At 37.1% G+C, this 19614-nt stretch overlaps 1 protein-coding gene across 3 annotated transcripts in view; it reads left to right on the forward strand.

The window, feature by feature from the left end:
- Positions 1-13518, forward strand: part of ANKRD28 (ankyrin repeat domain 28) — a 118763-nt gene extending 105245 nt beyond the window's left edge. The window contains exons 20-28 of one of the 3 annotated variants that reach the window (XM_032678703.1): positions 162-279; positions 876-1095; positions 2460-2547; positions 2644-2727; positions 3242-3387; positions 3573-3655; positions 3793-3875; positions 6113-6204; positions 11518-12027. In XM_032678703.1, coding sequence (XP_032534594.1) covers positions 162-279; positions 876-1095; positions 2460-2547; positions 2644-2727; positions 3242-3387; positions 3573-3655; positions 3793-3875; positions 6113-6204; positions 11518-11804 — 1201 coding nt within the window. In that variant the 3' untranslated portion in view covers positions 11805-12027. The other 2 variants (XM_032678693.1, XM_032678712.1) reach the window with 2 other exon arrangements.
- Positions 13519-19614: the final 6096 nt, after the last annotated feature.

A 19614-nucleotide genomic window follows, 5' to 3' on the forward strand; every position in this document is an offset into this window, starting at 1 on the left:
AAATGACTGGCATTCCCAGAGTGGAGGTAGTGCCAGAGGAGATCATTCATGATGTGAATTTTAACAATTTTAACCAGAAGGATAGTAGTTGTTGTAGTTCAACTGAGCACTAGTCTATTACATTTCCAAGTAGATTACACTGTATTTTGCTCTCTGCTTAGGACTCCTCTGATGATGTCAGTTCTCAACGGGCACACGGACTGCGTTTATTCACTCCTTAACAAAGGAGCAAATGTAGATGCCAAAGATAAGTGGGGAAGGACAGCATTGCATAGAGGGGTAAGATAATATTCCTTCTCTTTTCTTGAGAGTTTTATACGTCCTTATTTCAAGAACAGACTTAGTATGTGGTGGTATTCAATTTCCATTATTCTCATCTTGCCATTCTTAGTTTTAACCGTCTTTTTAGTTGCATTCAAAAGGCTGGTTTTTGCCTGTTTGCAACCTACCCTCAGAATTCTTTTGTAATTCTAGAGTGTCTTAATCTAGCTGTGAAGTGTTGATTGGAGAGGTCCTAGAGTACAGCTTTTTGTTGAGGGTGGGGAGTTAGTGTTCATGGGAGGAAGAAAAGGGTGATGCATGCCATATTCCAAATAGTTTGTAGTTTCTGCCAGATAAGACAATTGAATGAGCCCTAGAGATTAGCAGTTCATTCCATGTTATTCCAAGAAAATATTCTGTCATCAAGATTACAAGACATTGCTATTTTTCCAAAAGAATGGCAGCTTTCGAGTTTAAGAATAATAACTTATTTTGCTTATTTTGTTATTGATTAAAAATGCAAGGATTTGCCTGAGGCTTGCTTGCTTTTATTATACACCTTGGCTTATATACATGAATATTTTCCAACTCGCTCTTTCCTCTCCCTCTTACAGGCAGTTACCGGGCATGAGGAATGTGTGGAAGCATTGCTTCAACATGGTGCTAAGTCCTTACTACGAGACTGTAGGGGACGAACCCCTATACACTTGTCAGCTGCCTGTGGCCATATAGGTGTTCTGGGAGCTCTCCTGCAGTCAGCTACATCAGTGGATGCAGTACCTGCAATAGCAGACAATCACGGCTACACATCACTGCATTGGGCCTGCTATAATGGTAACATACAGCCAAGTTAAAATACAGCTCTAAATGTGTTTGTTTGTACTGAGGTAGAAGTTACTACTCCGTAGAAAAGCAACATATAAAGTCTGTCCTCCTTCTGTTTGTATTAGTCAATGGGAGAATATGACAGATGTGGTATCTTGAAGAGGAATATATTAACATCTAATACATAATAAGAGATGTTTATTTTTGTCCTATATTTTTGTTATATATGATCTTCTTAGTTTTATGCCTCAAGGAGTTTTTCAAGAAATTCAGCATAGTATCCCTGAATAGAAATGGGCCACATATCCCAAAAACATAACCTTCACAGGGAGTCTTGGGAGGAATGTTTTCAGATTAAATCTGGTTTTAAACTTGCTTCATATCAACCATGATAGGCATAAGAAGCTAAAGTGTAGAAAAGTGATTGAAGAAGAATTTATTTTTTTCTTCACTGATACTTTTCATGGATCTGAGAGTGAGGGAGGCCTTAAAAGGTAGGAAATTCATTCAGCTCCTTTGCTAAAGATTTTGTTCTGTATGTTCATCTCTGACGTAGTAGAGGTTGTCATTTATTTCACCTCTGAGTGACATGATAGAGAAAAATGAAGAAGTAAGGGTTTATTTCAATTATTATTAAGTTAATAACTACTGAGCTGATGCAGCTGGGCGATAATTTGAACTAAAATAACATCTCTATCACATTCATAAAATTAAACTCTTGCAGCTTGATCCATTTTCACAGCAGCGACAATCTCTGAATAAAACAGAACAGAGAGAAATGCTTGATTCGTAGGATGAAAATTTGACAGGACTTATGAAAATTCAAATCTTTAGAAATCAGTGAATGTTGAGCTAAGGTATTCTACGTATAGGCATTGAAGATCAAACAAATAGTTACCATTGTTAGCTGCCTGTCCAGCAGCAGGGTATAGAATTTTTAAAATATTAGTATGATGGGTTGAACATGTTCTTTTTAAGATTTTGTTACGACTATTGACTTCGTTTTTCTTTGGGTTTAGCAAGTCAGTGGAACAAAAATAAACCTCAAATGGTGGAGATGTTTTCATGTAGACAAAGTGATGAATGTGCAGAAGAGTTTGAAATTCAAAGGTGTAAAGAATTAAACTAAGTGTTCTGGATATTTTTCAGACATCATGAGATACGTTCTAAATTTCATAAAATTTACAGTTTGATTTTCAGGATTGTAAAAATACCTTAGTTCCTTAATGTAACCCTGTTGAATATAACCGGTCTTTCTTAGAAACTTTGAAATAAAATACTACTTAATCTAATTTAGATATATATTTTTTGTTGTAATCCATCATTATACCTTTTCCCTTTTTTGTGATACCTAACTCTTACATTTGCTTTAGGTCATGACAGTTGTGTAGAGCTGCTCCTGGAACAGGAAATTTTTCAGAAAATGGAAGGAAATTCTTTCAGTCCCTTGCATTGTGCTGTGTAAGGAAGTGTAAAATTATTCTTCATATATTTCATTGCTGTATATAACAAAAGATTTATCATTCTGTAAATAACAGCCTGTTTAATTCATTATAGGATAAATGACAATGAAGGTGCTGCAGAAATGTTAATTGATACGCTAGGTGCTGGTATTGTAAATTCAACAGATTCAAAAGGAAGGTAAGAGTATAAATGCACAAAAGAATGTTTGTAATGTCATAGTCCGGCTGTGCTTAATTCTTCAATCATTTGGGGTTTTTGTATTTGCTACTTTTGTTAATTCTTCACTCCCCAGTTTTATTCTCTGAAGGGTTTTTTTTTTATTCTGTGCTAGAAATAAATTTTGGATTTTTAAAAATCCTGTTCTGATTTAATAAACTTGGATTAGCTTTTCATTATACAGGCAAGTTAGAGCATGTTTTAAATTGTATCACTTTGTGGATATCATTTTATACATCTTTTAATTTTTCTGAATCAAATTGTATCTCTATTATAAACTACATGGGGGGAATTATTTGAAACTAGAAGGTGACTTTCTAAAGGCAACAGTCACAACTCCAGCAATACTGATTGCAAAGGATCAGTGGGAGGGACTGCCCAGACCTTTGTATTTGTAGGATCTGTCAGGATGTTCGTTTGAATAAAGTAGAAAGCATGGCTGAACATGGCCATACTCTCTTTTGATCTCTTGTAGAACTCCTCTGCATGCAGCAGCTTTTACAGATCATGTTGAGTGTCTACAGCTTCTGCTTGGTCACAGTGCTCAAGTAAATGCTGTAGATTCTTCTGGGAAAACACCTTTAATGATGGCTGCAGAAAATGGACAGACGAATACAGTTGGTAAAGAGAAAACTTTATATATCTCTGCTCTTAGCTTTGTTAATCTTACTATGGGTGAAGTAGCCTTTTAGTTAACATTCTTGTGAACATATCTGGTCAAAATTCTGTTTTCATTTTGCATAAATGTGAACCATTTAGATTTTAAGGAATATGCTTTTAGTTAATACAAATCTTTATTTCCCCAGAGGTGCTGGTTAGCAGTGCTAAGGCTGATCTGACTTTGCAAGACAGTTCTAAGAACACAGCACTCCATTTGGCTTGCAGCAAGGTGTGTGTGGTCTGACTTACCAGTGCTGCACTTTGTGTTATCAAGCACTGTTTGAAAATACTGTGACTTTGAAAAAGCATTCAAAGCAATTTGTGAAGAGTATTTGCTATATGACAGCTGTTTGTTCTGTGTTTAAGGGTCATGAAACTAGTGCCTTGTTAATACTGGAGAAGATTACGGATAGAAACCTCATCAATGCCACCAATGCAGCCTTGCAAACGTACGTATCAGCAGTGAGGGTATTTTAAAGATGAGTTCTTGGTGCATATCTTGCTCATAAAGAGGCATCTTTTTCAGATTTTTTTTTCCTAAACTGGTTGAATTTTAATTGTTTATCAGGTACCAAAAGTTAAATTGACTTGGAATTGAAATGGTGTTTGACTCATACCTGAAGTTCCAATTTTAGATGGGTGAAAGGGATGATAAATAAAACATTGTTGTGATTCCTGTGTGGAATTACTGCAATCCACTGAGATTACCTCTGAACCAATATTTTTCTATTTTAAAAATTATCCAAATTTTCAGTTAAAATTTGCTTCAGTTAACAACTCATTCAAGGCAAACTAAGATTTGATCTTCAAAGATAGCTACTTAAAACAAAAAAACACCAACTACCTGAACTATGCTTTTGTTCTTCAGCATGCTTTCTATTTCACGTTTTGAGGATGAAACACTACTATTAAATATCATGGAGAATATGCTATTCCTAAATGTTCCTAAAGATCTTCTCTCAAGTAGAATTAAGCCTATTTTGTTAACCCAAATCATAAGGAAAGCTTAGAAATGTCATACCAATCAGGATGGGCTATTAAAATGACTCTTCTGTGTTTTTCCTTTTAGAGAATATGTTTGCGTTACAGACAATACTTGATATCTCAAGCGTAGCCAAGTTAGGCACATGAATTGTTACACTGCTTTAATAATGCTATCACAGATCATTTAGAAAAAAAAAAAAAGAAAACACTGGAACTTGTAAGCAACTCGAGTATTGTTCTGGCATTACATCCCTTCTGGAATATTGTCTTATTTAAACTCCTGCAGTTCTTCCAGCTATTCCCTGAGATCTGCTTGAGATTCGCTTGAACTAAGGAGTTAAAATAGTAAGACTCCTTCCTTTGCTTTTGCTGCTCACCATGGTGCACTTCAGGCAGCTTGAAATAACCAGAAAGCAGGAAAGGGATTGATTGCCTCTTTCTGGCTTGAAGCAAGGATGTCTTGAGAGAAGGAAAACAAAAATGAGATGGGAACAGAAGTGGGAAAGTACGCTACCACAGGCTCTGTAATTCCACCCATGTGCCTTGACTCTGATCAAGAGATGTCATGGGGGAAAACAGGTACACATTTGCACCTCCATGAAATGTTTATATAAAATGCAAGGTTATAGGACATGTTTAAAATATCACTGCTTTAACAAATGTATAATAACTAAATTGACTTTCTGAACAGCTTAAACAAAGTCCTCCTTTGTGGCAAGATACGAATTAAAATTGTTGGTCTCTATATTAAAATTATTTTACAGTACATTTTTCAGTATGCCCATGGTGTGTGATAATTCTTGAATTTTTAATATTTTAATGTAAGCACCATAGATAAAGCTGCTCCTATTTGTATCTTTTACATTTCTGGTCTCTAGGTAAGGCGCTTGTTTCCAACTCAAAATATAGTTCACAGTTAACTTGAACAACTTTAAGAATCTTAGAATGAATGAAGAGTAATATAGAGCAGAGGGGAAGAGTGTTTATCCTGTTTCCTGCTGAGTGGTGGTAGGGTTTTATTTAAGCCAGTGGGAACCAATTCTGAAAAAATTGCATTTGAAAGAGATAGAATATTTGAGATAAATATAGCCTTCATAGATCAAGGCAACACAAAATTGATTTATGGTTAATAGTTTGAAGTTTTGAAAAGTAATCTGCTTTTCTTGCTTCATGCATTATACTGTGAAATGTTTTTTTAATCTCTAATCTCAGTGGAATATAGTGGTTTCTAAAAGACAGATTGATTAAATGCTTTTGTATCTCTTGTAAGCATTTACATGCAATAAAATATGACTACCATCCGGCTGTTAGGGTTCTAGTGATTGATGCAGTGATATGCAGTAACTCTCAGATGTGAAAATATCTGTTACAACAGTCGAGTGAAGGGTTTATCAACAGTAAGGCACGAGGCGTTTCTGACATTTTAACATAATAAAGTCCATAAGCAGGCAGGTCTTTGCTAGCAGCTGCTTCCTCGCTGTGTGCTGCCATAAAAAGAAGAAATTCACAATTGGTATTGTAGTTTCTTTGCAATAAGAAAAGAGATCGGCTGCTTTTCCCATCTTAATTATTATATCTACGATATTTATATAATGTGTGAATAACACAGGAGTATAAGTACTGCATCTAACTAGATGCAAGCTACCTATTTTACTTAATAACTTGTTCTAAGGTTTATATATGAGTTTGCTTGTCTTCACAGACCTCTGCATGTTGCTGCTCGAAATGGACTAACGGTTGTAGTTCAAGAGCTTTTAGGGAAGGGAGCAAGTGTACTTGCTGTAGATGAAAATGGTAAGAAAAATTTAACTTTGTTTCCCTGTAAGGAACTGTGGTTCTAAACTCAACTCCCTGAAAAGCAATAACTCTGTGGAAGTTATTATATGAACCTTGCAGTAGGTCCTCCAAAGAAGAAAATGCATTGGTGATGGATCATTTTTGCAAAGCAGCAGAAGTATAAGGATAGTGAAAACTTTTCAGAACTATGCGGGTCATGGCCTAAAAGTGTTTGGTTTGCATTTGTAGTTTTATGATGCACTATAAATGTAGTTTTATGATGCACCTAGAAATGCACTGGCTGTGGCATACCAAAAATGGTCAAAATAAAATAGTGTTCGATGTAAAATATAACTCTCAGCTGTTAAGAAGCTGGATTGAATTGCTATTCATTTTGTCACACTAGGTATATCAGGGTTAGCTTTTAAAAGCAAATATCAAGTATGATTAGCAGCTTTCAGTTACTGGTCTCAAGCTTCTGGCTTTTCAGAGTTCTTTTGCACATAGAAGTAAGAAAAATTAACTGTTTTATCATGAGAATAGATCATACACCTTGTAAGAACAAAAGAAAACTAGATCTACTGACTAATTTGCGTGTTTTCATGTAAGACATCTGTGGTCCTCAGAAACTGTGCTTTTAAAAGTGTAGGAGCTCAATCTCTTATGCCATACCCCAATGTGTCTTAAATGAAAGCCGTAGCTGGGACTGGGGAGTGGATTGCTTTTTGTTGGATTTTTTGTTTGTTTCCTTTGGGGGTTTTTTCCAGAAAAAAAATAATTAATAGTTATAATTATATTTCCACTTTGAAAAGTTTTTCCTCTCTTAATGTTCATAGTGACTTTCTCTGTGTGTTTCTCAGATTACACTGCATAAGTCACATGAGTGACTTGAAGATCATTCCTTGCCTAAATTAGGGGACAGGAGTAACTGCTAAACAAAACTCCCTAAAATTAAAAGATTGGAAAATATATCTTTTTTTATTTCTGTTTCTTATCACATGTATGCTGACTGGAGAACTTTGCATCTTTGTGGGCTTCTGATGTGCAACCAGCCAGTCCCTTGTAAGACAAAGATCCCTTGGATCTTTGACATAACAGAAGAAAAACATTTGTGTCAAAGTTCTCTGGCAGCCTGGGAATCTAAAAATCTTCTTTTTAATTCTGTTCATATTTTAAATTTTAAAGTAACTGAATGTTATGGGTTTTTCACTGTGGTTCTTTTCTTTCTGTTAGCAATTGCTTTGTTTATAAAATTTTAAGCAACCTTGAGAATATTCACCAGGAATTCTTTTTCTGACTGAAGAAATAGGCACTGGAGTATTTTGGATCACAACACTGACATTCTCTTACTTTAGCATAGTCCAGATAAGTTCAGAGATCTGCCACACAAGTTTGGTATTTCAGATAGAATTAGATTAAATGGTAATTTAGTTTTAATTTTAAAGAGTTTCCTTGTTTTGCATGGAAGAATGTCTTGATATATGGAACATGTAAGCAGCAGGACCTTTGTTGCTATGGAATGATGATCCACTTTTTGTCTTTGAAATTGTCCCTTTTTGTAAAAGCTGCATTAACTTTTTACAAGCAGTCTCTATTTGTATCTACAGCTGTATAAATTGAGTCCTCTGCTGCTGGATCTGAGCTATAATCATTGTTGAAAAATATGAGCTTTGAAAAAAACCCCATGTCTCTTCAATTATCTGCATTTCAGTTTATAAATAATTTATAAGATATTTAAAACTCTAGATTTGAAGTCACACTGCTTTTGTTAGTGTGATGAGATCACTTTGGTTTAAGAATTAATGTCAGGAAAAAATTAATCCTCTTGGTTCTTAAAAGAGTAAATGCAACTGAAAAAGCAAATTAAGTGTCCGGTATACTTTCCAAAAGCAGTCATGTTGAGGGTTCATTCTCAGTTCTGTATCAGTTCTTATTCACATCTTTCAGTTCTTTTTCCATGTTTCCACACCAATCATGATGAAATTTAGATCACTTGCATTTGCAAAATACTGTTGAATTTGACATTATTTATGTAAGTTTACCTGTCATAAAAGAAATGACTAGCTTTTTCTTTCATTCGACACCATATGAAGTTTTACTTTTGGTCACTCAACCAACTTCTCAATTTTTTTTTTTGTTCTGTAGTCTATTTAACTTTCTAGGCTAGCTATATTTCCTGGTATAGTCTGTCTTCTATTTGTCAAATGCACGTGCACCACAGCAGTGAGAGGAGGCATTCTCTGGAGACTCCATAGTATGGAGGTTTCTCTTTCTAGATTCATCATTACAGTTATTGTTGGCCTTTCAAGCTTTCTAAAAAAAAAGGGGGGGGGCCTGCTTTGGGGTTTTCTGGGTGTTGAGGTTTTTGTTGTCTTTTTTTGTCTAGTTCTTTTCCAAGCATTGTATTCTAGTTTATATTGGAGTTCCAGTTTTCTGGAAGGAATTTTTCTGCAAGTGCTTACAAGATGACTCGTTCCTCAGACTCTCATCTCTTTTCCAGTGTAACACTTCCTTGAGTTTATCTTGGGAACTCTTGTTGCACTGGCTGCATTAGTAACCCTCTGATTTTCCTGTAGGTAGGGGGCAGCTCTGTGTTTGGGCAGGGGGAGCCCTAGTCTTAATTCAGTGTCCATCACACAGGCTCCTTTTTCTGTTCTGCAAGGAGGCTGCCTCAGCTCACTCTGCTTCTGTTGTCCCATTTACAAATGATGATAATAATTTTGTTGTTTTGTGAAGGCTTATGCAGGTACAACAAGTATGGAATATGGGGAACATTGTACCAGAATTGAGTAGGAGTATTTCAGTGGAGTTGATATGTTTACCAACATACTCTTAAAATTTAAAGTATTTATAGCTATTGTTGCCCTGACATATGAACAATCATTTTACAGTTAAGTGACATAAAAATATAATTCGTTCTTTTAAATTTAAATTAATATAGGCCAAAATAAAGTGGTAGAGGACACAGATGTCAGACTTTCGTGGTGCCAAGCTATGTCTAAGGCAAGAATAAAATTGTGATATTTCATTCCTGCTTATGAAAGCCAGGAGCTTAAGACCTATAATTGAATATTAATATAAACACAGTTTTTAGAGAACAAAGAACTTTTAACAAAAGCAAGTATTCTGTTTGATCTTTACATTGGCCCTTTTTATGATGAACTGGGATGCTCTGTTCCAGAAGGAACGTAAGTATGAATACTCAAGATCTTAGCAGTCTTTAAAAGGGGGGGAGGGAGCCAAGCAAAAAGAAACTAAAAAGGTAGCAGGTGACTGCTTGTTTTTCTTTAAACTATTATCAAATTACATTAGGGAAAGAAATGGTGTTTAATATGACCAACTGGAATAAACTTACTTTTTGTGTCATCTTACCTTCATACAACCTCCAGCAATTGTAGATATTAAATGGTGTGCATCTGGGTATCAATTCTGAGCCTTCTGTTCTGCCTTACATGCCTGAAATGCAGTCATCATCCAAGTGTGGCAAGCTCTGGCCCTTGCTTCTGAATCCTCTCAAAATGTATCTCTTCTGCAGACTGTCACTGTTAACTCTGAGCTGTTTAAGTGCTGTGGTACCTTACTAACAATGAAAACATCTGCTGCGCTGCACTTCTGTACGGCCCTATCGCATGGTCAGCTGGTGCGTTTTGTGCTTGAATTATCTGTGTTTCCTTGGATTGTATGCTCCTTTGGGCAGGGACTGTTGTCTTGCTCTGTTCCAAGCATCAAGCACAAGGTCTGTCCCGAGCAAATAATAGCTCAACTGCAAGACTGTCCCCTACTTGCTGTTTTCTGAATTTCTAGCCACAATTATTTTCCATAATGTACCTATTTCTTTAAAACTTATGTGCAATTGTATAATACAATAACTGCTCCCGAGCTGTATCTTAAAACCTGACCTGGATCTACTTCTACAATAAAGATGATTCCTTAGTAGTTGAAACATTCGTTGGTAAAACAGGCATTGCCTTGTTTTCCATGCCTTCCTAAGGTCTGGATAGAAGTCCATCATACTCTTTGCTTTTAAAGCCATCTGTTAATTAAAATTACTTGTGTGCTTTTTACTTGGATGTTGTACACTATTAAGTTGTGGACTGGGGGTAATGCACAGGACTGCAGACTCCCACACATACCTGAACATGCGTCTTCCTATTGAGCTCATTGTGGGAATGTCTGTCGCACACAGTGGAAGGTGCTGCAGGGTGATCTGGGCACACGCTGCTGGGTGGAGCCAGGGAGAGGGAACCTGTCCCACACTCATCAGGAGAATAAGCTGTGGTCTGTGGTTGTACATACGTGACTGCCCTGCTTCTAGAGCTGCCAGTGTCACCACCAAGTGTGGTGCCTCGTGTTGTAGATACACCTGAGACCTGTGCCAGAACTTACCCTCAGGTGCTGTGCTGAATGGTTAAGCTTGAAACAGAAGCAATGCACGGATCTCCACTGAGGAGAATTTGAAGCGTTTTTCTTGACACTGAACGAATAGAGGCAAGTACAGGGAATGGGGGAAGCTGCAGAAGGAGCAGTATTGAGGATTATTAGAGCCATGGTTACCCAGAAGAGATGTCACAGCTATATATGACTTGACTGCAGGTCATTCCATGTCCCGAGACCTCTTGCATTTGGGGGTTGTCACAGTAGTTTGTCTGGACCAGTTGGGCAACCAAGAGGTGTCTCTGCATGTCCTAGTCTGCTAACCTAGCTGGCATTTCCTCAAACTTCTGTGGATTTCTTAATTGATATCTTGCAAAATAAAGTTAGGCCTTGGCTTTATAGTTTACATTACTGTATATTGTAATAAAGTATAGGTTAATTGACAGTGTATACTCTGCCTTTTCAATTAACTGTCCCTGCTGCTTTAGCCAGCTTGTTGCTGAGATAAGGCAGCATTATTAAATTAACTGTCTGTGACGAGCAGCCGTGGTGGAAGCTTCTGGATGAAGAAACATTTAACACGATGAGCTCTGGTTTCTGCAGTGGCTCTTTAGTGAATGCCTTCACCCACTGTTGGCTGCCATTACTTGTCTCTCCTCAGCCAGGTGACTCCCTCACCATTTTCAGATCCAGGCTTTTCTCGCTGGCCTAAAGTATCTAACTGTGCTTAACAAAACAATTATATCTTTGTTGCAAAGCCCATTAACTTCAAGCTTGTTTTTGTAACCAGAAGTTTAAAAATCCTAATTGATAATGCATTAAATTTTTTTTACTTTTTAAACAGTGTGGAACTAAGCAATATAAAATACTTTTGCAGCTGAAAGATATATGATCTTGGAGAAATTTTTGCATTGTCTTTATTTTAAATGAAGGTTTTGCTTTTTTTTGAATTCCTAGGTTACACACCGGCTTTGGCCTGCGCACCCAATAAGGATGTGGCCGATTGCCTGGCTCTCATTCTGGCCACCATGATGCCTGTTTCATCAAGCAGCACATTACCTGCCCTTACCTTCAATGCCATTAATCATTACACCAACACCTCAAAAACTGTCACCTTTGATTCCTTGCCAATCATGAGGAGTGACCACAGCTCTTACTGTACTTTCAACAACATTGGCAGGGAAGGTGGCTATCCATATACAGAAGACGACGAGCTCAATGACTCAGATTCTGAGACATACTAGAAGCTACATATTGTAGGTCTGAGGAGTGAACCCTCACGCTGGAAGGTCAGACTTGTGCTGTTGGAAAGCTGGTGGTGTTTGAATATAGAAAGAGGACCTTTGAGAAGATGTTTTTATTGTGGTTGCATAAAAAAAAAAAATCTGTGAGACTCTAGGAAGATTTTTAAGAGCATATTTTGCAGAAGAAGCATGAATTCTTGAATAAGTACTTGGAATCCATGGCAAAAAAAAAAAAAAAAGAATGTCAAAACTGTTTTATTTAACGGTATTAATACCATTCTGTTTCTGGTGCCGGGAGTAATTCCTGCAGACTGGGCACCCGACTTGATGTAAATGAACAACACTATTGTTCAACACAAAGGATGCTAGATTTAAATATTCTCAATAAAACTAAAACCATTTTGAAGGCAATAAATGAGTTTGGTACAGTAGGCATTGTTTGTGCTGCAAATTGCCAAAGGACCAAATAACTTAAAGATTTTTTTAATTAAATAAATTTTTGTGAAAACTGGAATAGGTTATTTGAGAAGTTGTTTCAACCAAACGTTAATTACTTCTGGAAAAGAAGCTTAGATTTGGGTTTAAATGTTGAATTTTATTTTTTTTAATTCTCTGAAAGCCTTCCGACACTATTAAATGTACCATGAAAGAAAGCAGATGTACTTTTAAGTTTTATTTTCTTTTTCGTTTAGATGAAATGAAAATGATCTTGTCATACTTTTATAATACTGAAGTTAAACCAGCTAACAAGGTGAAGTCAGGGTGAAAAATGTACAGTGTAATAAACAAGGGAAGGGGTGGGAGATGTGGGAGGGAAGCAGTAATTGTTGCACAGTTTTAGGGATTTTTTAACTTGGGTTTTGGATTGGGATTTTTCTTAATTTAAAAATACACAAGTAACTTGGAAACTATGAAACTGCGTAAAATGAATTGAACTGTCTTGATAACCCTCTTGTGACTGAGAGTTCTTTTCAATAATTTATCCACTTCCTTACATCATAAATTTGTATGTAAGATTAAAATTGTATATCCCTATCACCTTTTTTTTTTTTTTAATCCCAGAGTTACAAAGTGGGGGGGAGGTGAATTTAAAAGTATATTTCCCTATTAGAGAAAAAAGTACAGTGTCTGGTCTGTGGGAAGAGCTGTGTATCTTTGTTGTGCTCAATTTAGAAAATAAACAGCAGAAACAGGTCCCTGTAACGTAGTTCAGACTTGCCCAAATATTTTTTTTAATTTATAACAGACTACTCTGTTGGTTTTTTTTTTAATTGCCTGAAGAATGAAAAACTGACATAAGTAAGCTGAAGTTTTGTCTGTTAAATATGAATATTTACTTTATTTGGCTCTGCTTTAACTATAACTGTTACTTTTCAAGTGAATTTGTTTATGTACATGCAAGGAATCCTTGCATGTCCTGGCAAAGTACAAATAAATTACTACAAACCGATTCCAATTTCATTTATTTTTATCCTTTTTTTTTGTATTGTGAAACTGGAAACGTTTGTAAATTACAGCTGCTTTTCTGAACATAGTGTGGAAACACGGGACAATATTTTGATCTATTTGATAATTTTGTGGGGTTTTTGAAGAATTAATGAGCATGTACATAGAAATAGTGGCTGCTTGAATACTGTATTTACCTGCACTCTTTCAGTACTTCAAGAATCCTGTATATTTTACGGAGTATAATAAAATGCAAATTTGAGTTCTACTAATGAATAATTTATTTGTATGTACTAAGCATTAATGACAAAGTCTCTTGTCGAAATGGTAGAATTTATAAAATCTACTTCACAAAGACTTTGCCAGCATTTTAGTTCTGAAGCAAGGTGAGCTATTTAAAGCAATTTTAAATGTTAAATTACTTCATTATTCCTTTAGGCTTCCTTTTAATTACTTTCTTAACCATTTGTGCCTGTGTTCATTGTTTATATATGCAATATGTTTATCTGTAAGCAGAATTAGATGACTTCAAGGAGGTCGTGATTTCTGTGCTTTCTTCCCTCTGAATCTCATGTGTGTGGCTCTGTGGGAGTGATGTACGTGCCTCAGCTGGGCATGCAGGCAGCACTCTCCGAAGATCCATATTGGCCTGTCTTGAGATTCACTGTAACTATTTAAATTCAAAGGCTGAAGCAGCATGAACCCATTTTTTCCCTCATATGCTTGTGGGAAATCTGAATGAGAACACCAAGTAGTGGTGTGTCTGTTATTTAAAAGGTAACAGCTGCATATTTCTGTTCTTGAAACTGTCTGAATTTTGTTGATTCAGAGGCACTGTGAGAAGATGATATTATTAGACCTGTATTATCTGTGCTGACCTCTGACTCCAAGATGACCTGTTACCTCAGTGTGTGGTGTCTGTAGTCATAGGGCACTTTATAGGAGGGGCCACTCTAGTCTTACTGGATAATCAGCAGTGCAGTAGAGGCTGAGCTGTCCATGTCCCCTGGGTGTCTGGAGGAGAAAAAGCTCAGATGGCACTGGTTTCTTATTAAAGATTTGGATATGGAATACAGGGAAATGCAGGAAACAGTGCTGTTGAACATGTTTGTTTCCTTATGTCGATCAGAAATTGTGCCTTTCTTTCATTTCATTGCTACTCACCTTCTGAGGAAGAAAACCATTTCTGTGTGGTAAATTGCATTATTTTTAAGTTAGGTTTTGTGAACTTTTAGAGCTAAATATCTGGGTTTTGTTGCAAATTGTTAAAACCATTTAGGAATTCGGAATTACATGGTTTTGTATCTTATCTGTCTCATCATTACAATTTACTAAGTGAGCCTGTAGATTGCAATTTGCATGTATTTGTTAAAACAAACAACTTCATTACTACCTGGCTGTATGGGTAGGACAGTAATTGTGCCTTGTAAGTGATAAGTGAGACTATTATCATAAAATGGTGTAATTCCAAAAATGGAATGCGATTTGTTTAAAGACCATGCTGCTGTGGTCAGAGACCACTTTCTTAATGAGAGGTCAAGGAACAGCAGGTTCCTTGTTTCTGAAAAGTAAATAATGCTGTTGGTGGCTGGTGGGAGGTTAAAAAAAAAAGAAGTGTTCATACCTCAGTTGGAGGCCTGTTCATTTCCAGAAAATTATGTTGGAGCCTCCATTTTTCTAAAATCTTGCTCATTTTGTACAGACGAATATGGGACAGTTATTCTTATAGCCTTTATCCAAACAATCTCTTGGATTTTCACCAAGGGAGAACAGTGAGCCTTGGCTGTACCAGTAAAGCAATATATCAGAATAAAATAAACTTTTTTTTCCTGGAGGAAAAAAGAAAATCAAATGGACTCCAGGAATGAGGACAGCTGGCTCTGCTCAGCTCTCTATATATTCTGACTTCTGGGATGTTTTACGGGTTTTTCAGTTCTCAGGATAAATGTTCTGCAGAAGAAAATGCCAAGTCACTTAGTATTAACCTCATAGGCTGAGCTGTTACTTTTAGAGTGCTGTGTTGCAGCATAAATGCTGGATGCTGATAAAAGGAATCAGTGTGTCTTGCCCCCTCCCCCCATGCCCGAGAGTAACCCTACTGTCTTGTCATTCCTTATAAAATCTTGACTTCTGTGTCTCCTGCTTTGTATTTCCTTGTTTTACTTTTTTATCACCTTCACATGCTTAGATGTCTCCAAAATAATTGTATAAATATATGTGGAACAATCAGAGCTAGAAATAAGCACTTTTTTAAACTTTGGTTGCAGTTGTTTCATGTTTTTTTCTGGTTGTATATTTTGTTTAAAATTCTGAATTGTCTATGTCCTGGTTTCAGCTACCAGACTAAAGAATTAACAAATGTTTGGTTGAAGAAAAATTAATATTTAAATCCAAAGTTTTGCTCCTTTTGACATCTACAGAAAGGGCACTGAAGATACCAAAGCTGTTACCAAAGCTGTAGGGAACATGACTAAAAAGAAGCATGAGATAATGTTTATAGATTCTCCAACCAAATTAATTCTGGTTTTGAGAGGAATTAGCCTTCCTCTGCCGAGATATTATGTCTGTTTAAAGACAGCTACCACAGTGATCCAGAATAACATGCTCTATTTACATTTTGGTTCAAAAAAAATTAAGAGAATGTTCATTAAATGCAATTGGTTGGAGATAACACAACTGTTTTGGTAGCTCAGCTTCTCTTTTGAAAAAAAAAAATGTTATGACCTTTCTGTTGATCATGCAATAGCTGGGTAAAAGGATCATCCTATAGAAAGATCGTAAGCAACAGTGAATACTGCACAAGGAACTGGTTAGCATTTACTTGTGAGAAGTTTGTCATAATCATGGGACATTTTAAACACTTCTAGATGTCTCCAGGGAGCCCATACGACTCAATTCCATGTTTGGATCAGTGAAGTTCACATCTTAAAAAACTGAAACCTAAATAAAAATGGTAAGTGTTTATGGAAACAGCAGTTCTGGAGAACTGGAGGCCGTGCTCTTTGGCTCAGTGTACCACAGGGAGGGCAAGGTTCCAGCTGCAGGAGCAGCAGGAGGACCTGGCAGGAGGACTCTCCTCATCTCCCACCACTTTGTTCTGGGCCTCTGCTGATGGTATATATCTACTTCCAAAAGGAAATGCCATGGCACTGTTGTTTAAAAAGCATTGATTCCTGATGACAGTAATTCCTGATAATCCTGTCCTGGTTGGAATTAGACTAATAACTTTGGAGAGAAGGGCCTTTATTAATCTCTTAATAAGTAGTTTAAACTTTTAATACTACCTCCACAGATCTGGATTTAATCTCAGCAAAATTCATTTTAATATCAGGAAAAAGTAAGTATTTAAATTCTTAAAGTTGGTCGAGGAAATTCATATAAATCCTTAAATCCAAGATGGGTGGTTATTGCCTCTTGTAGTAATCTCAATGATTTGTGATGACTTCCTTATAATCCTTTAATACGCTGCAGAGGTTGACAGGACAGTTGGAGAAGAATTCTGATTAGGTTGGAAAACCTTTTTTGAATGTAAGTGTGTAGCTGTGACTCTGAACTGGACAAGATAAGAATTTATAAAACATGGGTCTTCAAACTTTACAGACTGAAACCTGAGGTGTTAGGAACTCTTGGGAATGTGGTCTGATTCTTGGGGTGATCATGTGTAGGGCCAGGAGTTGGACTTCAATGATCTTTGTGGGTCCCTTCCAACTCAGGATATTCTATGAAATGTGAAGAGATGCAGTGCAGGCCTCTTTGTTAGCTGATAGCCTTGGCTTTTTGCTTTTTCTGGAGTCCTTTTCTCACTATAATATTTGTATGTTTTGAAGAATGTTAAGTGCAAAGATATCACTGTGCATTAATCTGAAATAATGAAATAACTGGCTATTCTTAAGAAAAGTACTGCTGTTGTGTTTATGATGATCTGTAAGCCTTATTACAAAAATCCCTTCGTTTTACTGCTTAACAGGAGATGCAAACACCTGGCTGGTCATTGTGAGTGTCACCCAGGCCCCCAGTCTGTGTCCTCTCGGACCTACTGAGAGAAAAATGGTCTGAAATGGCAGCCTCAGAAAGAGCAATTCGTTAATTGTTCAGCTGCCTGGAGCCCAGGAAGATCAAGAGTGTTTCAGTTTCCTTTTCCAGGGGGAAAATTAGTTGCAAGTGTGACTAAAATTTTCAGTTTCTACAACTCATCTCGCAACTGAACATTCCTGACAGGAGAAGAAGATGAACATCTCTCCTTGCGGTACTTGAAGATTTCTTGTAGCTATTTCCAACCTGTTATCCCAATTTCTTTAGCACTGTATTTGTCTTCAAATAAAGCAGTATCTAAATTATCCATGCCTCCCTAGTGTGATGTGTGTTATTTTATGTTATTTAAGCTCCCTCCATTCCATGCTACGTTTTGGCAGATTTCAAGCTGAGGTTGGGAAAGGAATCTTGCCGGTTTTCACCATGTAACTGTAAACATAGTTGAATAATAGAGAACCTAAAGAGCCTTTCAAACTGTCTTCATATTGATAGTGTCACTAAATATTTAAAGAGGAAAAAAACACCTTACATTCTCTTTTTTTTTTCATTAAAATTTCAACAGAAGCAGCTCGAACTATCACTGTTCAGATTTACAACAGAACAAAACAAAACCTGCTTTCAAGTCTTGTCAAATGACAGACGTGCAGGTTTTCTTCTCATTGTACCTGCGAGCTGACTTAGTTCTGAAAGCTTAAGGCTGAGGTCTCAGGGGTTCTTTTTATGTTAAAAGAATAGATTAGATACCTTAAGATTCATGTCCTATTTTGTCATGTATTTCTTGTCCCTTGCCAAGGTTTGTTACTGAAGCTGCCTGCATAGTTTTCCTAAAAGTCTTAGAATCTATTAACATCTTACTGAGTTGAACCTTTCTAATGTCTTCTGCCAAGGGTCGGTTTGATCTGCTGTGGGTACCATTATTGTCCCTGAGTTCTGACCTGTGTTGTCTATACCTGCTTTCCCAGGGCAGGGAGGAAGGAGAGCACTGTGACTCTGAAGTATTTCCAGTGCTGTTGACTTATTAAAAACTTGGAGTGATAGCACTCACTTCAACTTGTGCATATTTGGGGTTTTCACTTGTCGAGATGTGCTTAAAGGAGCTTATGCCAACTTGGGCATTGTGAACAGATTGTACCAGTGTGTCACCTGTTCCTCAGCCTGTTCACATCCCTCTTGATAACTTAACTCTGATGTCCTGTTTGCCAGCTGTTCCTTTGGTGTGCTTTCCAGTGTTTTGTCTCACTGTAAGTAGAGTATCCCCACATCCACCTGGAAAACTCACTGTGAATCCCGAAACAGCAGATTCCTTATGAGGAATCTTCCAACACGTCGGACTTGCATGCTGTTACCCTGCCTGGACAGACAGTTTCTGTGGTTGTCTTTCCCTTCCCAGGAGCAGTGTCAAGGCCCCTTAAAGACACCATCCCCTGCTGTCTGTCTCAGAAAGGATGTTCCTTTAGTGTCAGCACAAATTCCCAAATCCTGATTTCACTTCAGTTGACAGACCAAGTGATTTAAAGCTGTTCTAGATTTCAGCTGTACTTCCCATGTGTCAAAAGATCCTCGTGTTCTGGTTCAGTTTTGTTCCACTGTCTGGCAGAAATGGTTCTGAAAGCATTAATAAAACCGTTTATGTCCATTGAAAAGATATTAGAAGATGGGTTGCATTACAGTATGTTACGAATGTGAATGTCAGCCTTGCTGAAGACTTCTCACACCTCCTCAGTAAGTGAGGATACAGGGTTGTTTGGGAACAGGGCAGTGCTGGGATTGCTGCTCCAGCACAGACTTCCAAAAGCCACCAATGTGTGGTAGTGAGCATCATAGGTTACTGCCTGGTCACCCCGTTTCAGAATGGATGCATCTGTTGTTACTCAAAGATCAGGATGGGCGGGGGAGTAGATAATCACTGTTGATCCATTGTGTCTGGTACTGTCTGTTCAACCTTTTCCTTTGCTAAAGGCTGCTTTTTTTGGGCAAAGGGAACAAGGTATTAGAACACACTCTAATACTTAATGCCTGCTCTTCTCAGGGAGGGGACAGAGAAACATGCCCCATGCAAACAGTAAGGCCAGAAGGTCTTGTTTTCTAACAGTTTTAATATACGCAAAGTTAGAACGGCTCTGTGGGACACAGTGTGCAAGTATTTCACAGATAAATACTTTTTCCTTAAGCATATGAAATATGTGTAATGCTATTTACTTGTTTAGCCTTACTGTGACAATGGTGTGCTTTGGAACTAAATCCCAAAGAGTATTTTAGTGCACAAAGCTGCATGTTTTTCAGCCTCCAAAGCAGAGGGTCCTGAAATCTCCTGAAATCTCCACTGTTCCGT

Source organism: Chiroxiphia lanceolata, chromosome 1 (genome assembly GCF_009829145.1).
Source record: "Chiroxiphia lanceolata isolate bChiLan1 chromosome 1, bChiLan1.pri, whole genome shotgun sequence".
Classification (NCBI taxonomy): domain Eukaryota; kingdom Metazoa; phylum Chordata; class Aves; order Passeriformes; family Pipridae; genus Chiroxiphia; species Chiroxiphia lanceolata.